Source organism: Nilaparvata lugens, chromosome 2 (genome assembly GCF_014356525.2).
Source record: "Nilaparvata lugens isolate BPH chromosome 2, ASM1435652v1, whole genome shotgun sequence".
NCBI lineage: Eukaryota > Metazoa > Arthropoda > Insecta > Hemiptera > Delphacidae > Nilaparvata > Nilaparvata lugens.
Genome location: NC_052505.1, coordinates 16006595 through 16022774, shown reverse-complemented (window position 1 = coordinate 16022774; position 16180 = coordinate 16006595). Strand labels below are relative to the sequence as shown.

The 16180-nt window shown below is 35.6% G+C and overlaps 1 protein-coding gene across 1 annotated transcript in view; it reads left to right on the top strand.

Moving 5' to 3' along the window:
- Positions 1-1128: 1128 nt before the first annotated feature.
- Positions 1129-16180, top strand: part of LOC111052203 (muskelin) — a 29277-nt gene continuing 14225 nt past the window's right edge. Inside the window, exons 1-7 of the mRNA XM_039420685.1 lie at positions 1129-1217; positions 2234-2376; positions 4055-4253; positions 6540-6732; positions 8616-8851; positions 11530-11643; positions 14633-14802. Of these exons, the coding sequence (XP_039276619.1) occupies positions 2357-2376; positions 4055-4253; positions 6540-6732; positions 8616-8851; positions 11530-11643; positions 14633-14802 (932 nt within the window). The 5' untranslated portion in view covers positions 1129-1217; positions 2234-2356. The remainder of the gene's footprint in view (positions 1218-2233; positions 2377-4054; positions 4254-6539; positions 6733-8615; positions 8852-11529; positions 11644-14632; positions 14803-16180) is intronic.

The following is a 16180-nucleotide window of genomic DNA, read 5'->3' as shown; positions in this document are numbered from 1 at the left end:
TTGGAGTATCCAACTGTAGCCTTCCGCGGGTACCGTATGAATTCACCTGACTCCTACTCATCATGTTAGCCCTGTTTATCTTCACTGCGGTAAGTGTGGCTAGTATGTACAGCCCGAAGATGGTGTGCTATTTCAGGCGTTGAAGATGAGTTGAAGTCAATGTATGTAAGGATCCGCAGTGCCTTCTTTTGAAGAAGCAGGATTTCATTGGCATGTGGAGAATGGCCCCAGATGAGAACCCCATACTGCACATGACTGCCAAACAACCGCATGATGCATCATTAGAAGTCGCTTGAGACTCAGGAGGCTTCTCAGCTTTCTGAACAGGTAGATTACTCTAGACAGTCTCCTGCTTACTTGGTCAATATGCGGTTCCCAACTTAATTTGGCATCGATTCCAAAGCCAAGCAAAGTGACTATTTCGTCCCTTGGAGTGTGGGTACTAAGAGTACAAAGCATCATCTGTGTCTTGGCCTCATTCAACTTGAGTTTATTTGCTGCAAACAACTTTTTATCCTCGGAAAACAGCTCATGTGCACAGCATTTTGCTTCCAAGGGTCCACTGCCCTTACCGACTATGGTAGTGTCTTCAGCAAATAGCTGACTAGAATTCTGTAGGTGGAGATCGTTGATGAGTATGAGAAATAACAGCGGCCCAAGCACAGATCCTTGAGGAACTCCATGTGTTATTCTCCTTTCCTCTGAAGTGGCACCAATCACCAAGTCAACTTGCCTCCTGTAGCTTAGATGCCACTATGCTCCATGCACTGTCCTGATGCCATACTTAAAGCTTGTCAATCTCTTAACTCGGAGGAGAAATCAGCAAACAATTTAGTGCAACCAAAAAAAAAAAAAAAATGAATCGTTCAGGCCGTGAGTAGTAGGCTATTATTAGGTGTTTATGACGTCATTATTCTAGTTGTGAGTCCTGATGATATACATGTAAAAATGAAGATGAAAGGCTAGATGAAGGGTGTGTGGAGTGAGGCTGTATTAATGGCTCATGACATTCAATATACAGAAATCCAATATCACTGAACTATCTATACAGGATATTCCACGAAAAGTGTAACAGCCAAAAACCGTACATTCTACATGAAATCCGCAATGTTACTAACATTTAATTCTCACTTGACTCTGATTACAGAAATATTCAAGAAAATAAGTCGAAAGATCAAACATCGAGATGGTCGTCTGACTCAAATAACCCACCACAGGTAAACATACTATTTTTCGCTTGGAAAAAGTCATCATTCTCATATATTTGTATTCAGTCGAAATGCTTCATTACCTTCAGTAAGATTGTATCAATATTAACTGAGATATGGCAGCTTTAGTGATAGGACACCGCTGGGGGTTAGTTGCAGTGCATGCCAAGTCAACAGCTAAGTCAATAGTAAAGAGTTTACTAGTCTTTACAGTTTTATTTAATGACTGTGGTATGCATCTTGATGGACGGAGATTGTACATGAATAAACAAAACTATTTTTACAGTATTTTTTTTTTAATCTTTAGAATATGTGCGATTGTCACATCGGAAGCTAAATTAAAATATTAAATAAAAATACTAAGAAATTGTCAAAAACCACAGATTCATTGATGCTTAGTAATACCGTTTTCGGTTGTTACACCATTGTCAATCTATGATAAACTAAAACTAAATACAAGAGCAACAGAATTTATACTAGTAGGCAAGTACTGCTATCGGTCAAGGGCATGAGCGCCTGCCATTGGCCCAGCTAGACAGTCTCCTCCCACTTGGGACAGTGAAATTCACATGATCAATAGCAGTACTCGCCTACTAGTATAAATTCTGCTTCTCTTGTATTTAGTTTTAGTTTATCAGAGATTGGCAATGGTGTAACAACTGAAACCGGTCTTTCTAAGTATCAATAAATCTGTGGTTTTTGACAATTTCTGAGTATTTTTATTTAATATGAATAATTACCACAATATCAACTTCTCAATTACACAAAAAGTAAATTAAAATAAATGTTATTTGTATGAAATAGTATGGTGTATGTTGATTATTCAAATTGAACGTACTAAATCATTATAACATGGTGTTGTTATATGTAATAATAGGCTGCACACAAACCCATTCAACAAAACTTTCAACTTTTAAACATAAACAGTAATAAAATTGATTCCAATAATTCCTATTCTTATATATAGTATAAAAGCAATTGAATAACTCACTCTCATTGGCTACCTTTTGTAATTTTTCTTTCAGTTCCTGACTCTGAAATTGGCGAAATACTCAATTGTGAAGTATATAACGTTCGGAAAGTATGAAAAGACTCATGTATGTAATTTGAAGAAGTTCAAAGTGTTCGGTGGTCTCAAAGATGGAAAAATGATTGAGCTACTCGACAGGTAAGATTTAGCAGAGAGAAAAGTGATAGCAAACGAAGATATATCAGGGTTAATGAGATACCGGTAGTGCTTGCAGAAGTATGCGTGTAAAAGTGATGACTCAATACATTGTTCAGGCGTTCATGCTCCAAAACTCGAGCCGAAGATCCACGTAGTTCTTTTTCGTGAAGCTATGTGACGCTGCTAATCTCTCATAAAGTTCCGTTCTTACACTTTCACCGGGCCAAAACAGTAATAATAGACAGTAGTCGTCAGTAATCTGAGTTAACAAAAAATCGGCTTGAAATTCTGAATATAAATAACCTACACCATGGGATATCTTATGCTATCTTCTTTCTATGGTATCAGATATTTAAATTCAGCACCTGATTGATATTTGGTTTGACATACTTGTCTGTCAGATATCCTTTTCTATCCCCGCTCTAGTTTCTGTCGTGTTTGGTTTCAATCGTTTGTTTACGTATGAAGAAACATAATGAGCTACAAAATATTTTATCTCAATTATGAAAATGCATGATTAAATCATTTATTTTGTTGGCGAATAAAAATGTTTAACATTAACAAGAATCAGCAATTAATATCAAATCCGGAATAAGCGGAATCACAGCTTTCTAATATAGAAGGCGGTGGTAACAGAGAATATCACTGAAAAATATGCTGTTCTCTTTCATTCATATTAAACAATCATATTATTGTTATTATATTTTATTAGTAATTATTACTTAAATGAGATTACGGACTTGAATGTTCAAATCTGGAGATGGTATTACCATTTTCAAGATTAAAATAGTTGGAAAATGATTACTTTTTGACCATACACTATTATTTCATATAGAGTTATTTTCATTATGAAGTTACTCTTATTACTGTAATAGGATATTATTATTTTTTCATTTATTCATTTTTTAAACTAGCTTGGATAAAATCTGCTTACACAGAGTCGCTTGGGAAATTGTCCAATGTTGCAATCAGCATGCAAATTGACTCAATATATCGTTCACATTTATTGTCAAAATATGGTCAACCACTATCCTCACAGTCTTCGGCCCCTTGCACTCAGGGACAATAGTGGTATCCACAAGTATCCTCCACTAATGACCAGGTCCAGTGAATGCCACTTTTGCCCCTATTTGCAGGGCGTTTGAGTCTGTAAAGGGGTGATTACATTAGTCAAGTTTACTTGAATTCAAGTGTTGTATGAGATGAATGTATTTTGCAAACTTGAAGTCAAGTTTACAAGAACCGAAACTTGAAACCACTATACCAATGTAGACCCTTCTTCAAGTGTTGTTGATTCAAGTTGATATTGAGCATGTTTGACTTTTGGGGTCAAATTGAATCTTGAAGGTATAATCCAACCTAGTTGTCAGTCAATGTAGAATGTAAAAAAACAACTAATTAGAAAAGTATGAAAAGTAACAAGGAAACTTTGCGATTAATTAGATTTTTTTAATAATTTATAGTTATATAGCCTTCTTTTCAGTTCATAAAAACTTAAATTCAAGTAAACTTGACATCAAGTTTTCAAATGCACCCATTTAACTCAAACGTTAAAAAACTTTACTAATGTAAACCCTACTTATGGATAGTGTTTGGCAATTATTTTATTTATTTTATCATTAATAATTAAATGTGCTTTGTTCGTACTGTAATTGCACTTGTTTGCTCATCTTTGTAGTGGATTGAAAAACGACAACGTTCCGGAAACGTTTGAATTGCGACATTCGATTGATGATCAGCTATTTCCTTGCCGCTTCATAAAAATACTGCCTCTGCAGTCGTGGGGCTCCAGCTTCAATTTCAGCATCTGGTTTGTCAAATTGTCCGGCATCGACTCATGGGATATTGTCAAGCCATCATTGGACTGGTTCTTGGAGGTAAATAGATAAATTATCCTTCACAATAAACATTTTTCATAGTTGATTGTAGAAAAATGTTTCTCTTAATAATAAATTATTAAATAAATTCGTATGGCTTTTGTTGATGGGTAGACCCTTGCGGGAAGGTCCCACCTCGCCTGAATATATCACTTAAGCCGTCAATGGGCCTTACGAATGTCATACTTCAGCCGGGACCGACAATTTCTCTTAAAAAGAGTATGCTATCAGCCGAAAAAAATTTTCACACAGTTCTCGTCATTCCCGCCAGGAATCGCTCGTGTTGCAATCTTTTCCACCTCAAACCTTAATATTACTACACTAACTATTAATGAATGTTGTTAAAAAAATGAATAAAAGTAAAGTTTACAAAAGTTTTTAGTTGCATAACTCAATAAATGCGATTCACTTAGGGCCTTATACACTATCTACGTTAAACTCTGAACCTCGATTACTTGGCGATATGGTCGCATATATAGTGAGGTCCACGTTATAATGGCAGTGGATAAAGATAGGAGAATAGCGATGCCAATTCTCTGCATTAATTAATTATATTTCTACACTGTCAAAAACATAATTGGCATCGTTGTGGACCTATAAAAGGATAGTACCACCGACTTTGTCGAATGATAGAAAAGGATAGCAAAACCAAAGTTGATCAAATACTGTCATTATAACGTGGACCTCACTATAATGTGTTACATTCCGGTTCTAAACGAATAGCAAATTTTTTCTCCGTTTAAACTAACATAGTGCATATGGGCCTTGGGGCATCATCTCAGTTTAAACGGGGATTGGTCTGCTGCTTTTTAAGCCAGAAATGAAGCACATCATAATAAATGTGGCCATATCGACAAGTAATCGTCAGTGGTTTATCGTTAAACGTAGACGGTGCGCATGGCTCTAAGTGAATCTCACCTATCAACGTTCTGTGTCATTCACCTCAATTTTTCTTTTGAAAAATCAATTTTATTCGTTCTTTGAATAACATTCTTTCATAATGTTTGTTTTAAATTAATTTTTTAATTTGCTGTTTGCATACAATTAAAAAGCTTTCTTTATTGTTGAAAATTACTGCAGCTACGGTCCTTATTTAAAACACTTGACCAACCAGTTCTCGCCTCAATATACCGGGTAATTCAAAAAGGACTTTACAAATTTTAAAATTTATATAAATCTTATTAAACAAGGTACAGAGCTGGTTTTGGTGTAGTTTTAAAGGAAAACACTCCAAGTTTTGACTCGCGTAGTCCGCTAGTGCCTGGTCGCGCCGCACTAGCGGCAGTTACGTCAAAGATGCCTTTACTGGACCCGAGCGTGCTAGCTTTGTGTTTTGGTTTGAAAATCGGCATAGTGTACCTTGATATGTTGCAAAAATGTTTACCACAGATCGATGAGGATGGCCGAGAACGAAATGTTTTCTTTATGCAAGATGGCGCACCACCATACTATCTGACTGACGTCCGGGATTTTCTTAATGACCGCTTTCCAAATCAGTGGATTGGCCGTAATGCGCCAATTGCATGGCCCCTCGTTCCCCAGACTAAAACCGCTGGATATTTTCTTGTGGGGTTTCATAAAATATATGGTGTATGTACCTCCTTTGCCAGCCACTCTACTCAAGGATTTGCGCTGCTGTTGAGCAAGTTACACCTGAGATGCTAGTGCGAGTCTGGGAAGAAATCGACTATCGATGGGATGTCTGCAGGATAACCAACAAAAGTCACATAGTAAATCTTTAGTTTAAGGTAAAAAAACGTGAAGTGTTTTCCTTTAAAACAACACCAAAACCAGCTCTGTACCTTGATTAATAAGATTTATATGAATTTTAAAAGTTGTAAAGTCCTTTTTTAATCACCCGGTATAATTCAAGCCGTCAATGGGACCTACAACTTACTTCAACCGGGACCGACAGTTTAATGTGCCCTTCAGATAACACGGTAGTGACCTGATCAAAAACGTTTGGTGATGAGCATGTTTGAAACCTTGGCTGCTAGCGTGATCTCTAGGCTGCTGCGCAAGTACTCTATCCTCTTACTAGACCTAGATTCAAAATTCATTTTTATCGACTTCAATAAGAGCAATACGCAACTCATATATTATACACTTTGAAAGTAAACACGATTAAATACAATATTATTCATCAAAATTACAAAAAATATATATATAAATTGAACGCACATTATGAGAAAACATAGTCAACAATTTTGAAGCATTTCACAACCAAGAATTTGAAAATAAACACGGATCACTCCACTGACTAAAAAATAATATTGTTTTGAACAGTTCCAGAAGAGAGAAGCGGTAAGACTGTGTTTGAAGTATTTGAGGAAGCAGGACTACAAGGATGCGTTCAGTGTATTGTCACGAGTGAGTGGAATCCAACTCGAGGATCCGATGTTGACTGAACTTCATAAAATCCTAGTCGAAGAAAGCGACTTCAACGGAGCTGAGCAGTTGGTCTGTCAATCTGTCAACAGTAAGTAGGCCTACAGTAGTCATGTCATTTCAGAGCGCCAACACAAATTAATTCATTCATTTTTTGTAATTATTTATTGCCAATGAATTTAGACATAAATGAAATAGTGAATATACTCGCCATTTCAAGTGAATAAATTGTGTGGTCAAAATATATATTAGTTGATGTCATTTCAGAGCGCTGTCCGAAATTAATTCATTTATTATTGTAATTATTGACAAAATCATAAATGAAGGTAATAGAAAATAGATAATATACTCGCCACTTGAAGTGAATGAATTGTGTGGTCAAAATTTACATTAATTGATCTCATTTTGGAACGCTGTCTTAGATCAATTCACGCATTATTTGTAATTAATTATTGTCAATAAATTTAGAAATGAGTGAAATAGATAATATACTCGCCACTTAGAGGGAATACATTGTGTACCGTAGTCAAAATGGGCGATGGATGCTAGAACTCTGGGCCAATTAGCGGTAATAAATCTCAGTCTTGTGTAGTTTCTATATTTATAGTATTATATTATAGTTTTGTTTTCGAACATGCTGTTACGACTTTACATTCCTATAGTGAGGTCCACGTTATAATGACAGTATTTGATCGACTTTGGTTTTGCTATCCTTGTCTATCATTCGACAAAGCCGGTAATACTATCCTTTTCTAGGTCCACAACGATGCCAATTATGTTTTTGCCAGTGTAGAAATATAATTAATTAATGCAGAGAATCGGCATCGCTATTCTCCTATCTTTATCCACTGCCATTATAACGTGGACCTCACTATAGCTAAGATGAAGGCTGGCAACCCTTTAAATCCTCAACGCCACTATCAATGTAATGGGATAAAGATGTAGTCATCAATAAAGATGGTTGAAGAATAGAACTATCAAACATATTACGTATGTGAATCAAAATTCGGGTGAGGAACAGTTTTGGGCTGTGCCTGTTGGTCTTACTCCAATTCTTTTAATGAGTAATTGTGTAACTTGAATCAATAAATGAATTATAGGTAAAGTCACTCTTCTCATGGGAGATTAATATATTTTGGATAGAATTAATAAATCATCAACATAAATCATCAATTAGATAGATGTACCAGGATAATTTGAATCAGATTTATTTAGGCTACTGTAGAAGGTAGTGGAAACCGAAAAACGGCAACATTGCGTTTCTATCATTTCCACTGACTTGATAACGTAAATGAAGTTGCCTACTCAGACTAATTCTTGATCATCTGAGATCTTGATGAAGTGAATGTCAACCATTATTCAAACACTCTCAGCTACCATCTCTGTTACACCACCTTCACCAGTCTACTATGGTTTACCATAGAGAGCAAAAGCATAAGAAGATGTGATAGGTTGCTTATGCCCCAAATTTAAAGCTGATTTTTTCGTTAACTTGAACCGATTACTGTTGACTACTGTCTATTATTACCGTTTCGGCTGGGTGAGAGTGTAAAAAGGCACGGTATGCGTCACATAGCTTCATGAAAAAGAACTAATAGGATTATCGGCTTGAGTTAACAATGAAATTTGGAACATCAACGCCCTATACCATGGGATATCTTCTTATGCTATCTTCTTTCTATGGTATAATCATGCCCCAAACAATACTAAAATAGGGGAAATAGTTTATTTGTACATATAGGGAGCAAAGTGAGACTTTTCTCCAAACGTTTTGAGCCCGTGGAAAAGCCAAGGACGGTAATCTCCCCCAGTGAGAATAAGCACTTCTGTTCCCAACAACATTGATGTACACAACATTTTCCCCTACCTACATTTATACAAAAGTTATTTAAAGCTATGGTTTTACCCTTATAAATCATAGTTCAATTTATTAGTTTCGATTGCGGTAGTGATGCTGAATGCATTTTTTGGCAGGCGGCTTGTTCAGTGCATACATTTCGAAGCAGGAGTACCGCGCCATCTGGAGACCGCTGCAGAGCACAGGTCCGCAGCCGGGCATGCGCGGTGGCCATCAGATGTGCATCGATCCGCACAGCGAAACCATCTTCCTATTGGGCGGCTGGGACGGAAACCAGGACTTGAGCGATCTCTGGGCCTATCACGTGCCTTCCAAGCAGTGGCGGTTGATCTCAAATGACACTGAGGCTCAAGTACGTCTCTCCACATTCGATCAAACGGTTTTTCTCGTAGTAGTATAATTTTTCGCTACACTGCACATAAAACCAATTTCCGGACATTTTGTGGGTTGGAAAGATACCGTTCTACAAACAGTGTAAATCGAAACAGTCTCTCCACATGTCATTAAATTGTTTTCCCCTTAGTAGTATAATTTTTCGCTACATTGCACATAAAACGTAAAAATCCCCGTTATTATCTAGGCTGGAAAGATACAAAATTATCCTTAGGGTAAATACTACAGGGCAAAATATTCAGATATTTTTCTCCCAATTAGTATTAGTTTCTTTGATCTGTCGACACTCTAGTAGTTTCTTTTCTCTCTTTTGTTAACATATTTATCAATCTTACTATAGTTTCTTTATTTTTTCAAACCTCTTGTTCTTCTTCTTCTTTTGCTTACCGTAGTTGTTGTTTATCACCTTCTTTGTAATTTCTTGTTTGTATTTTCCTTAGGCTCACGATCAGACGAAAGTCTTGTGAGCCATTTGATTCTTTTTATATTTCTATGATGTAGTATACAAATTATTTCGTTTTTTTCAATTGTTGTGAAAGTGAAGAAGAATCAATAAATTATCTATTTATTTATACCGATCTACAAACAGTGTAAATATAAACAGCCGATCTCAATTTGAGCCAGAAACAGTCTCTCCACATTTCATTGAATTGTTTTCCCCTTAGTAGTATAATTTTTCGCTACACTGCACATAAAACGTACAATTCCTGGACATTCTCCAGGTTGAAAAGATACCGTTCTACGAACAGTGTAAATAGAAACAACGGATCTCAATTTGAGCCACAAAAATTCAAGGCCAGTCGCAATACCCGTCCCGAAAGTGCACACTTTGATCAGTTCAAGTTTCCGTTTAATGGGAGTATCAATTGTGCACGATGAGAGGGACCCTGGTCTTCTTCTTCTTTTGACTTCTACGGTATAGGCATGATTGTCTGTTCCAGTCTTTAAAATAGCCTTTAAAATTAAAAATTATCAAAAATATAATTAAAATTTAACTTTAAAATCGTATCCCTGGATACTGGGACCCTGGTCCTTACAGTTTTCTTGTCGTGCTCTACCTACAGATGGCATTGGCAAACGTTGTGACTTGCCTGCAGCTGCTCACACTGAACGCATCTAGCAAGTGCACGCGTTCAGTGTCTGAGTTTCTATTTCTATTTCCACATTTTGTTTCTCATTTGCGCGCTTGTTCATGCATGACCACGCATGTTCTTGCACATACAATGTGATCATACCCTCAGGAAAATATAGATTTTCAATTCAAAAATATTTCTAATACAGATTAATAATAACAATCGATTTAGTCCAGACTTTGAATAAACTGTTATTTCATTCATAACATTTTGTTTGTAATGATGAAGCCCTTATGGTCTCATCTCTCAATATAATTATTACCTAATCTCTTACCTAGGCAGTGCACCCTGTTAATTTGGACACTCACTCCCCTCAGCTAAAATGAGAGATAGAATAGAATAGAATATTCATTTTATTCAACAATAATACATAAAATTTCCATGCAGTTGAATAACGTCAGGAAGATTTACAGTCAAAAACTTTATAAAAGATAACCCACACGACAAGTTATTATGTAAATCATACGTTAAAATTACATTGGCATACATAAATAACATTGAAACACACTACATTCCATTTACAAATTCGTCAATACTATAGTAACTCTTATCAACTAAGAACCTATATAAGTCTGTTTTAAAGGAATGCGTCCTAGGATTTAAATGAGTTGGCAGCCTATTCAATAATTTCACACCAATATAACTGGGCTTCTTCTTATAAAGAGAAAGTCTATGATATTGAACACTGATATTATTTCTATGCCTGGTATTATGATGGTGTACATCTGAATTTGTTGTGAAGCTATTTATATTTTTTACCACTAACATAATCACTTTATAAATGAAAATACAAGGAACTGTGAGAACTGAAAGATTTCTGAATGCATCTCGGCAAGTGTGGTTAAAGCCTAAACCTGCTAAGTACCTTATTGCCCTTTTCTGCAAAATAAATATTTTATTCATGTTCTGCAAAGTTTTAGCTCCCCAAAGTTCAATGCCATAAGAAATGTGTGAATAAATCAATGCAAAATATAGGACTCTTCCCGTGTCTAGGGGTACATAGCGTATGATGTTTCGCAGGACAAATAAATTAGTACTTAGAATAATTGTATGATTTATAATCTTCTTCCTACATGAATCATGGTCGTATGTTTTCCCACAAAAATACGTAACTGATTATTATCTCACTCACTTTAACCATAGAGAAACAATAGCATAAGTAGATATGCCATAGTATAGGGCGTTTATGTCGCAACTTTTACTGCTATCTCAAGCCGATTACTGTCGATTATTGTATATTTTTACTGTTTTGACCGGGTAAGAGTGTATGAACGGCAGAATATGAGAGACTACCAGCGTCATAAAGCTTCACAGGAAAGAACTACGTGGACTATCAGCTTAAGATAACAGTAAAAGCTGCGACATATACGCCCTATACCATGGGATATCTACTTATGCTATTGTTTCTCTATGCTTTAACTTGGATCGATCAATAATAATTGATTATGATAGCATTCAATAAATATGAATATATTTGTAAATAATATTGTGATTGTGTTTGCAGGGAGGTCCTAGTGCAAGATCGTGTCATAAAATGTGTCTCGACCCAAAAAGAAGACAAATCTTCACCTTAGGCAGATATCTTGACTGTCAATACAGGGTACCTGAGAATTTAAAGGTAATATTCTTTGAATAGATCAGCAATCTTGTTCAAAGTGTTAATAATAATAATGAATTATTTTTTAAAACAATTATTAATATTGTGAAAATTATATTTTAATTAAACAGGGCGTTTCAAAATGTTCTTCGGGGTTACGAGGATTCACTACAGGAAGGCTATTCCACTTACCTAAATGAAAGTTGTACGTGCAGATGCAGAGATTCAAACAGTTTTTTCAACATCCATAAAAGTTCAATGTGTGCTCCTTTGGTGACACGTCATACACGGCAACACAAAAGTCTAGCCCAAACACGCCCTAACATGTCTCTTTCGATAGAGTTGACCACATTGATTATGCGATCCTTCAGCTCAGCGATATGCGTTCGGCATTGGTGGGGTGAAGACAATGGGCCATTTGAATAAAGTTGAGCATTTGCTTATACTTCTAAAATATTTGCTTCATTTTCTATGAATAAAACCTTTTGCTCATGCTCATCAAAAAAATAGTTTGAGCATTTGCTCAAAAGTAAAAGCTTATACTCAAAATTGTATGAATAAACTAGAGCATTTGCTCAACTTTTGAAGCAAATGCTTCAAAAAAGGTGAGTCTAGTCTAGAGCAGCTTATCACCTTTTGCTCATAGTAAAATGGCTGAACTAATTCGTATGAGGAAGAGGAAACTATACCAGATACGATCACAACCAATAGTTGAGAACTATAAAACTTTTTTTAGATTCAACCATAATATATATCACCATTATTCCTACAATAAAAAAATACAAATACAAAAGATAGCTACCTGGTATAAAGATAGCCATCCCAAAATAGGAAATAGGCATTTAAGAAGATGAGAGTGTAGACGATTATAAGAAGCTATTCATATTATAAGAATATGCTGAAGATTATTATAGAGATGACATTTTATCATTCTATTATTTCAAAATTCCAAACTCAACTAACCTAAAAATCCATTCATAAATAGAAAACAGAGCAGACGACGCAAACACAAGCGGTGCCCCCTACTTGCATATTTAGCGCTTCCGTGAGCTATAAAAACAAAGTAAGGCTACAAAAGCGAATCAGCTGATGAAAAATCTTTAAAATACGTGATCACTTGCTCCAGTGTTCAGGAGCATAAGGTAAGAGTATAAGGTAAAGCTTAATCATATAAAAATGAGCAAATGCTTTTGCTTCTACCTTTTGCTCATGAGCAAAACCTTATGTTCCATGCTCTTGCTCATGAGCATTTGCTCTGGTTTTATTCATATGGGCCATTGTCCCTTGTCTTCCACGTAGCCCCAGAGAAAGAAGTAACATGGCGTGAGGTCTGGTGATCTTGGTGGCCACAGCAAAAGTTATTGGTCTTCCTCAGAGGCGCGTCCTATTCAGCATCGAGGCAGTGTTGTAATGAAAATGGGCAGGGCAACAGTCTTGCTTGAAAATGAAGTCATTTAATAGCTGAGGCATAAGCCATAATTGCATCATGTTCAGGTAGGTCATGACGTTTACTGTCGTTTCTGCAAAAAAGAACGGCCCATACACTGCCATTTGGTAGCAGCCATTTTCTGTACTGTCTACATCTAGCGAACAAAGGTCAACTAACTGCCCTACCCGTGGAAAAAACTGTTTGAATTGCTCTTTCGTACAGTACTTGTTTCATTATTGTAATTGAAATAGGTTTTTTGTAATGAATTTTCGTAACCCCGAAGAACATTTTTAAACTCTCCATATTTAACAACTGTTTCTCCTGTTTAAATGATATGACTAATTTTTCCTGAATAGAGCATTATTATTGCTATTATTATTAAACAAATTTTTGGAAACTATTCCATTTTGATTTTCATCAATCTTGTTTTTATGGTTCCATCATAGAGAAAAAAATAGCATTAGAAGATATCATCCCATGGTATAGCGTGTTTATGTTTTAAGGCTGTGCAAAGGCGAAAATAAACTTTCTACTCGTGATATTTTTCAAAGTTTTTCGATTTGTATATCATCAAGCTATCAAAATGAAAAAGTTTTCTCAAGAAAACATTTATTTTCTGTTCATTACTTTTTGAGATATGAGCGCCTGAAGTTAGAATTTTTGGGACAGAACATTTCAAATTCGGTAAGACATAAATCCATGAGATTTGAAGGATGAATTAATTCTTCATGGTATTGTTGATCTAGTAAAACAAAAATTTTCTGAAAATATCAATATTTGAAAAAGTTATTCAATTTACCAAAAATAACTCTCTTGTAAATTGAATAACTTTCTTGAAAATTGTTATTTTCAGAAAATTTTTGTTTTACTAGATCAACAATATCTAGCCGAATTATCTCTTACCGAATTTGAAATGTTCTGTCCCAAAAATTTAAACTTTAGGCGCTCATATCTCAAAAAGTAATGATAAGAAGAAAAATGTTTTCCTGGAAAACTTTTTCATTTTGATAGCTTGATGATCGAAAAACTTTGAAAATATCACAACTAAAAAGTTTATTTTTAGCCTTTGCACAGCCTTAAATGCAACTGTTAACTCAAGCCAATAGTTCTAGTAGGTAGTTTTCTTCATGCTGATAGTCTCTCATACTGCCCCATTCTTATACTCTTTCAAAACAGTAGTAGGCAGCAATCAGCTTGAGTTAACAAAACATCGGCTTGAAATTTGGAACATAAGTGACCTATACCATGAGATTTCTTTTCATGATGTCTTCTCTCTATGGTTTTAAATTCTAAAATGGTCTTTCTGACTCCAGCTGTTCAAAGTCTAGAACTTACATAAATCCCGGGCTTGGAAACCGGCCCTATAAAATAATGTATTAATCAAAATCAAAGTGAAATTCATGCAATATGTATCTTGTTGTAGTCTCATTCAATAGAAATCTCAGTTGAATATCATTCACTTTTTTTAATTCAAGTCAATTTAATTTTCATTTTTTATTGTTCTACTTTCAGAGTGATTTTTACGTGTATTATGTCATCTAAACATCAAAAAGTTCAATTTTTCTATTGTTCTATTTTCAGAGTGATTTCTACGTGTATGACATAGAAAGCAACCAATGGACATTGATAACTGACGACACGGCAGCTCTGGGTGGCCCGCAGCTCATCTTCGATCACCAGATGTGCATTGACGTCACTCTCAGAACCATTTATGTTTTTGGAGGAAGAGTTCTGAATGTTTCTGTTAACGGGTAAACTTGTAACAGGCTTTAACGTACGATTTAGATGTAGAAGACACAAGTGAGCGAGCCTAGATGAAAGGCCATCTATATAATAAGAGAGAGTAGGGTTGTGTTTGTTCGTGTGTTCGTTTGTTCGCATCAAAACATGTCAACTTGTGGATTGCATACCGGAAAAACGGGAATGATTTAGATCTCCAAATTTTGCACATAGATTCTAAAAATATCAATCTCGTGCACCTGAAAGCCCAAATTTTAATTTTCCTTCCAGATTTTTCAGAATTAATGTTTAAAATTCATTAATGGTACATTCGATTTCATTAAAAAATCACCAAATCATATGGTCGAAATTAAAAAAAGGAACATCTGTTTCTAAATTGCTTTCTACCTGAAAAAATCTGGTGTGGCGCACTCACACAACTTTCCTTGCCGTTATGAAAATGTATCACCTAACGATAGTGTACACGCGCATCTCAAGTCTACTATTCAAAGATCTGCCAGCTGGTGACAGGACAATAACGCTGGAGACACACGAAGTCTGCTATCTCTTCATAGTGAATGATTTAATAGAGTCAACAGTTGCCAACAGTTTGCATTATTGAATGAACACATTTTCTCGAATTTCGAGCTTATTTCCAATTTTAGGTGAAAATGTCACTGAAAATTGATTGTAGAGATTTTTATGCTCAATCTTTTCCACTTGCAATTTTTTGTTTAAATTGTATCTGAAGCCTAATAATTGGAAATCTAAAATCACACTTTGCATTGATGGGGCGGAGCTTCTGAAATTTTTACAGATATGGGACTTGTGGCAGTTGATAGAGCTTATCAATGACTATTTTAGGTATAAATTTGATCAACATCGTTGGAGTCGTTTTCGAGAAAATCGCAAAAACCCTGTTTTTGACAACATTTTCGCTATCTTAGCCGCCATCTTGAATTGGATTTGTTCGAAATTGTTCGTGTCGGATCCTTATAGGGGAAGGACCTTAAGTTCCAAATTTCAAGTCATTCCGTTAATTGAGAGATGAGATATCGTGTACACAGACGCACATACACTCATACACACACACACACACACACACACCACACACACACACACACACACACACACACACACACACACACACACACACAACACACACACACACACACACACACACACACACACACACATACAGACCAATACCAAAAAACCACTTTTTTGGACTCAGTGGACCTTGAAACGTATAGAGATTTAGAAATTGGGGTACCTTAATTTTTTTCGGAAAGCCCTATTACCATAGGTAAGGAAAGTAAAACATAGTTTTGAAACTTCATTTTCCTGGTGCAATGTTTAGGCCTACACGTGGCATGGATTATTAATTTTTCAGCTAGAACAATTTTTGAG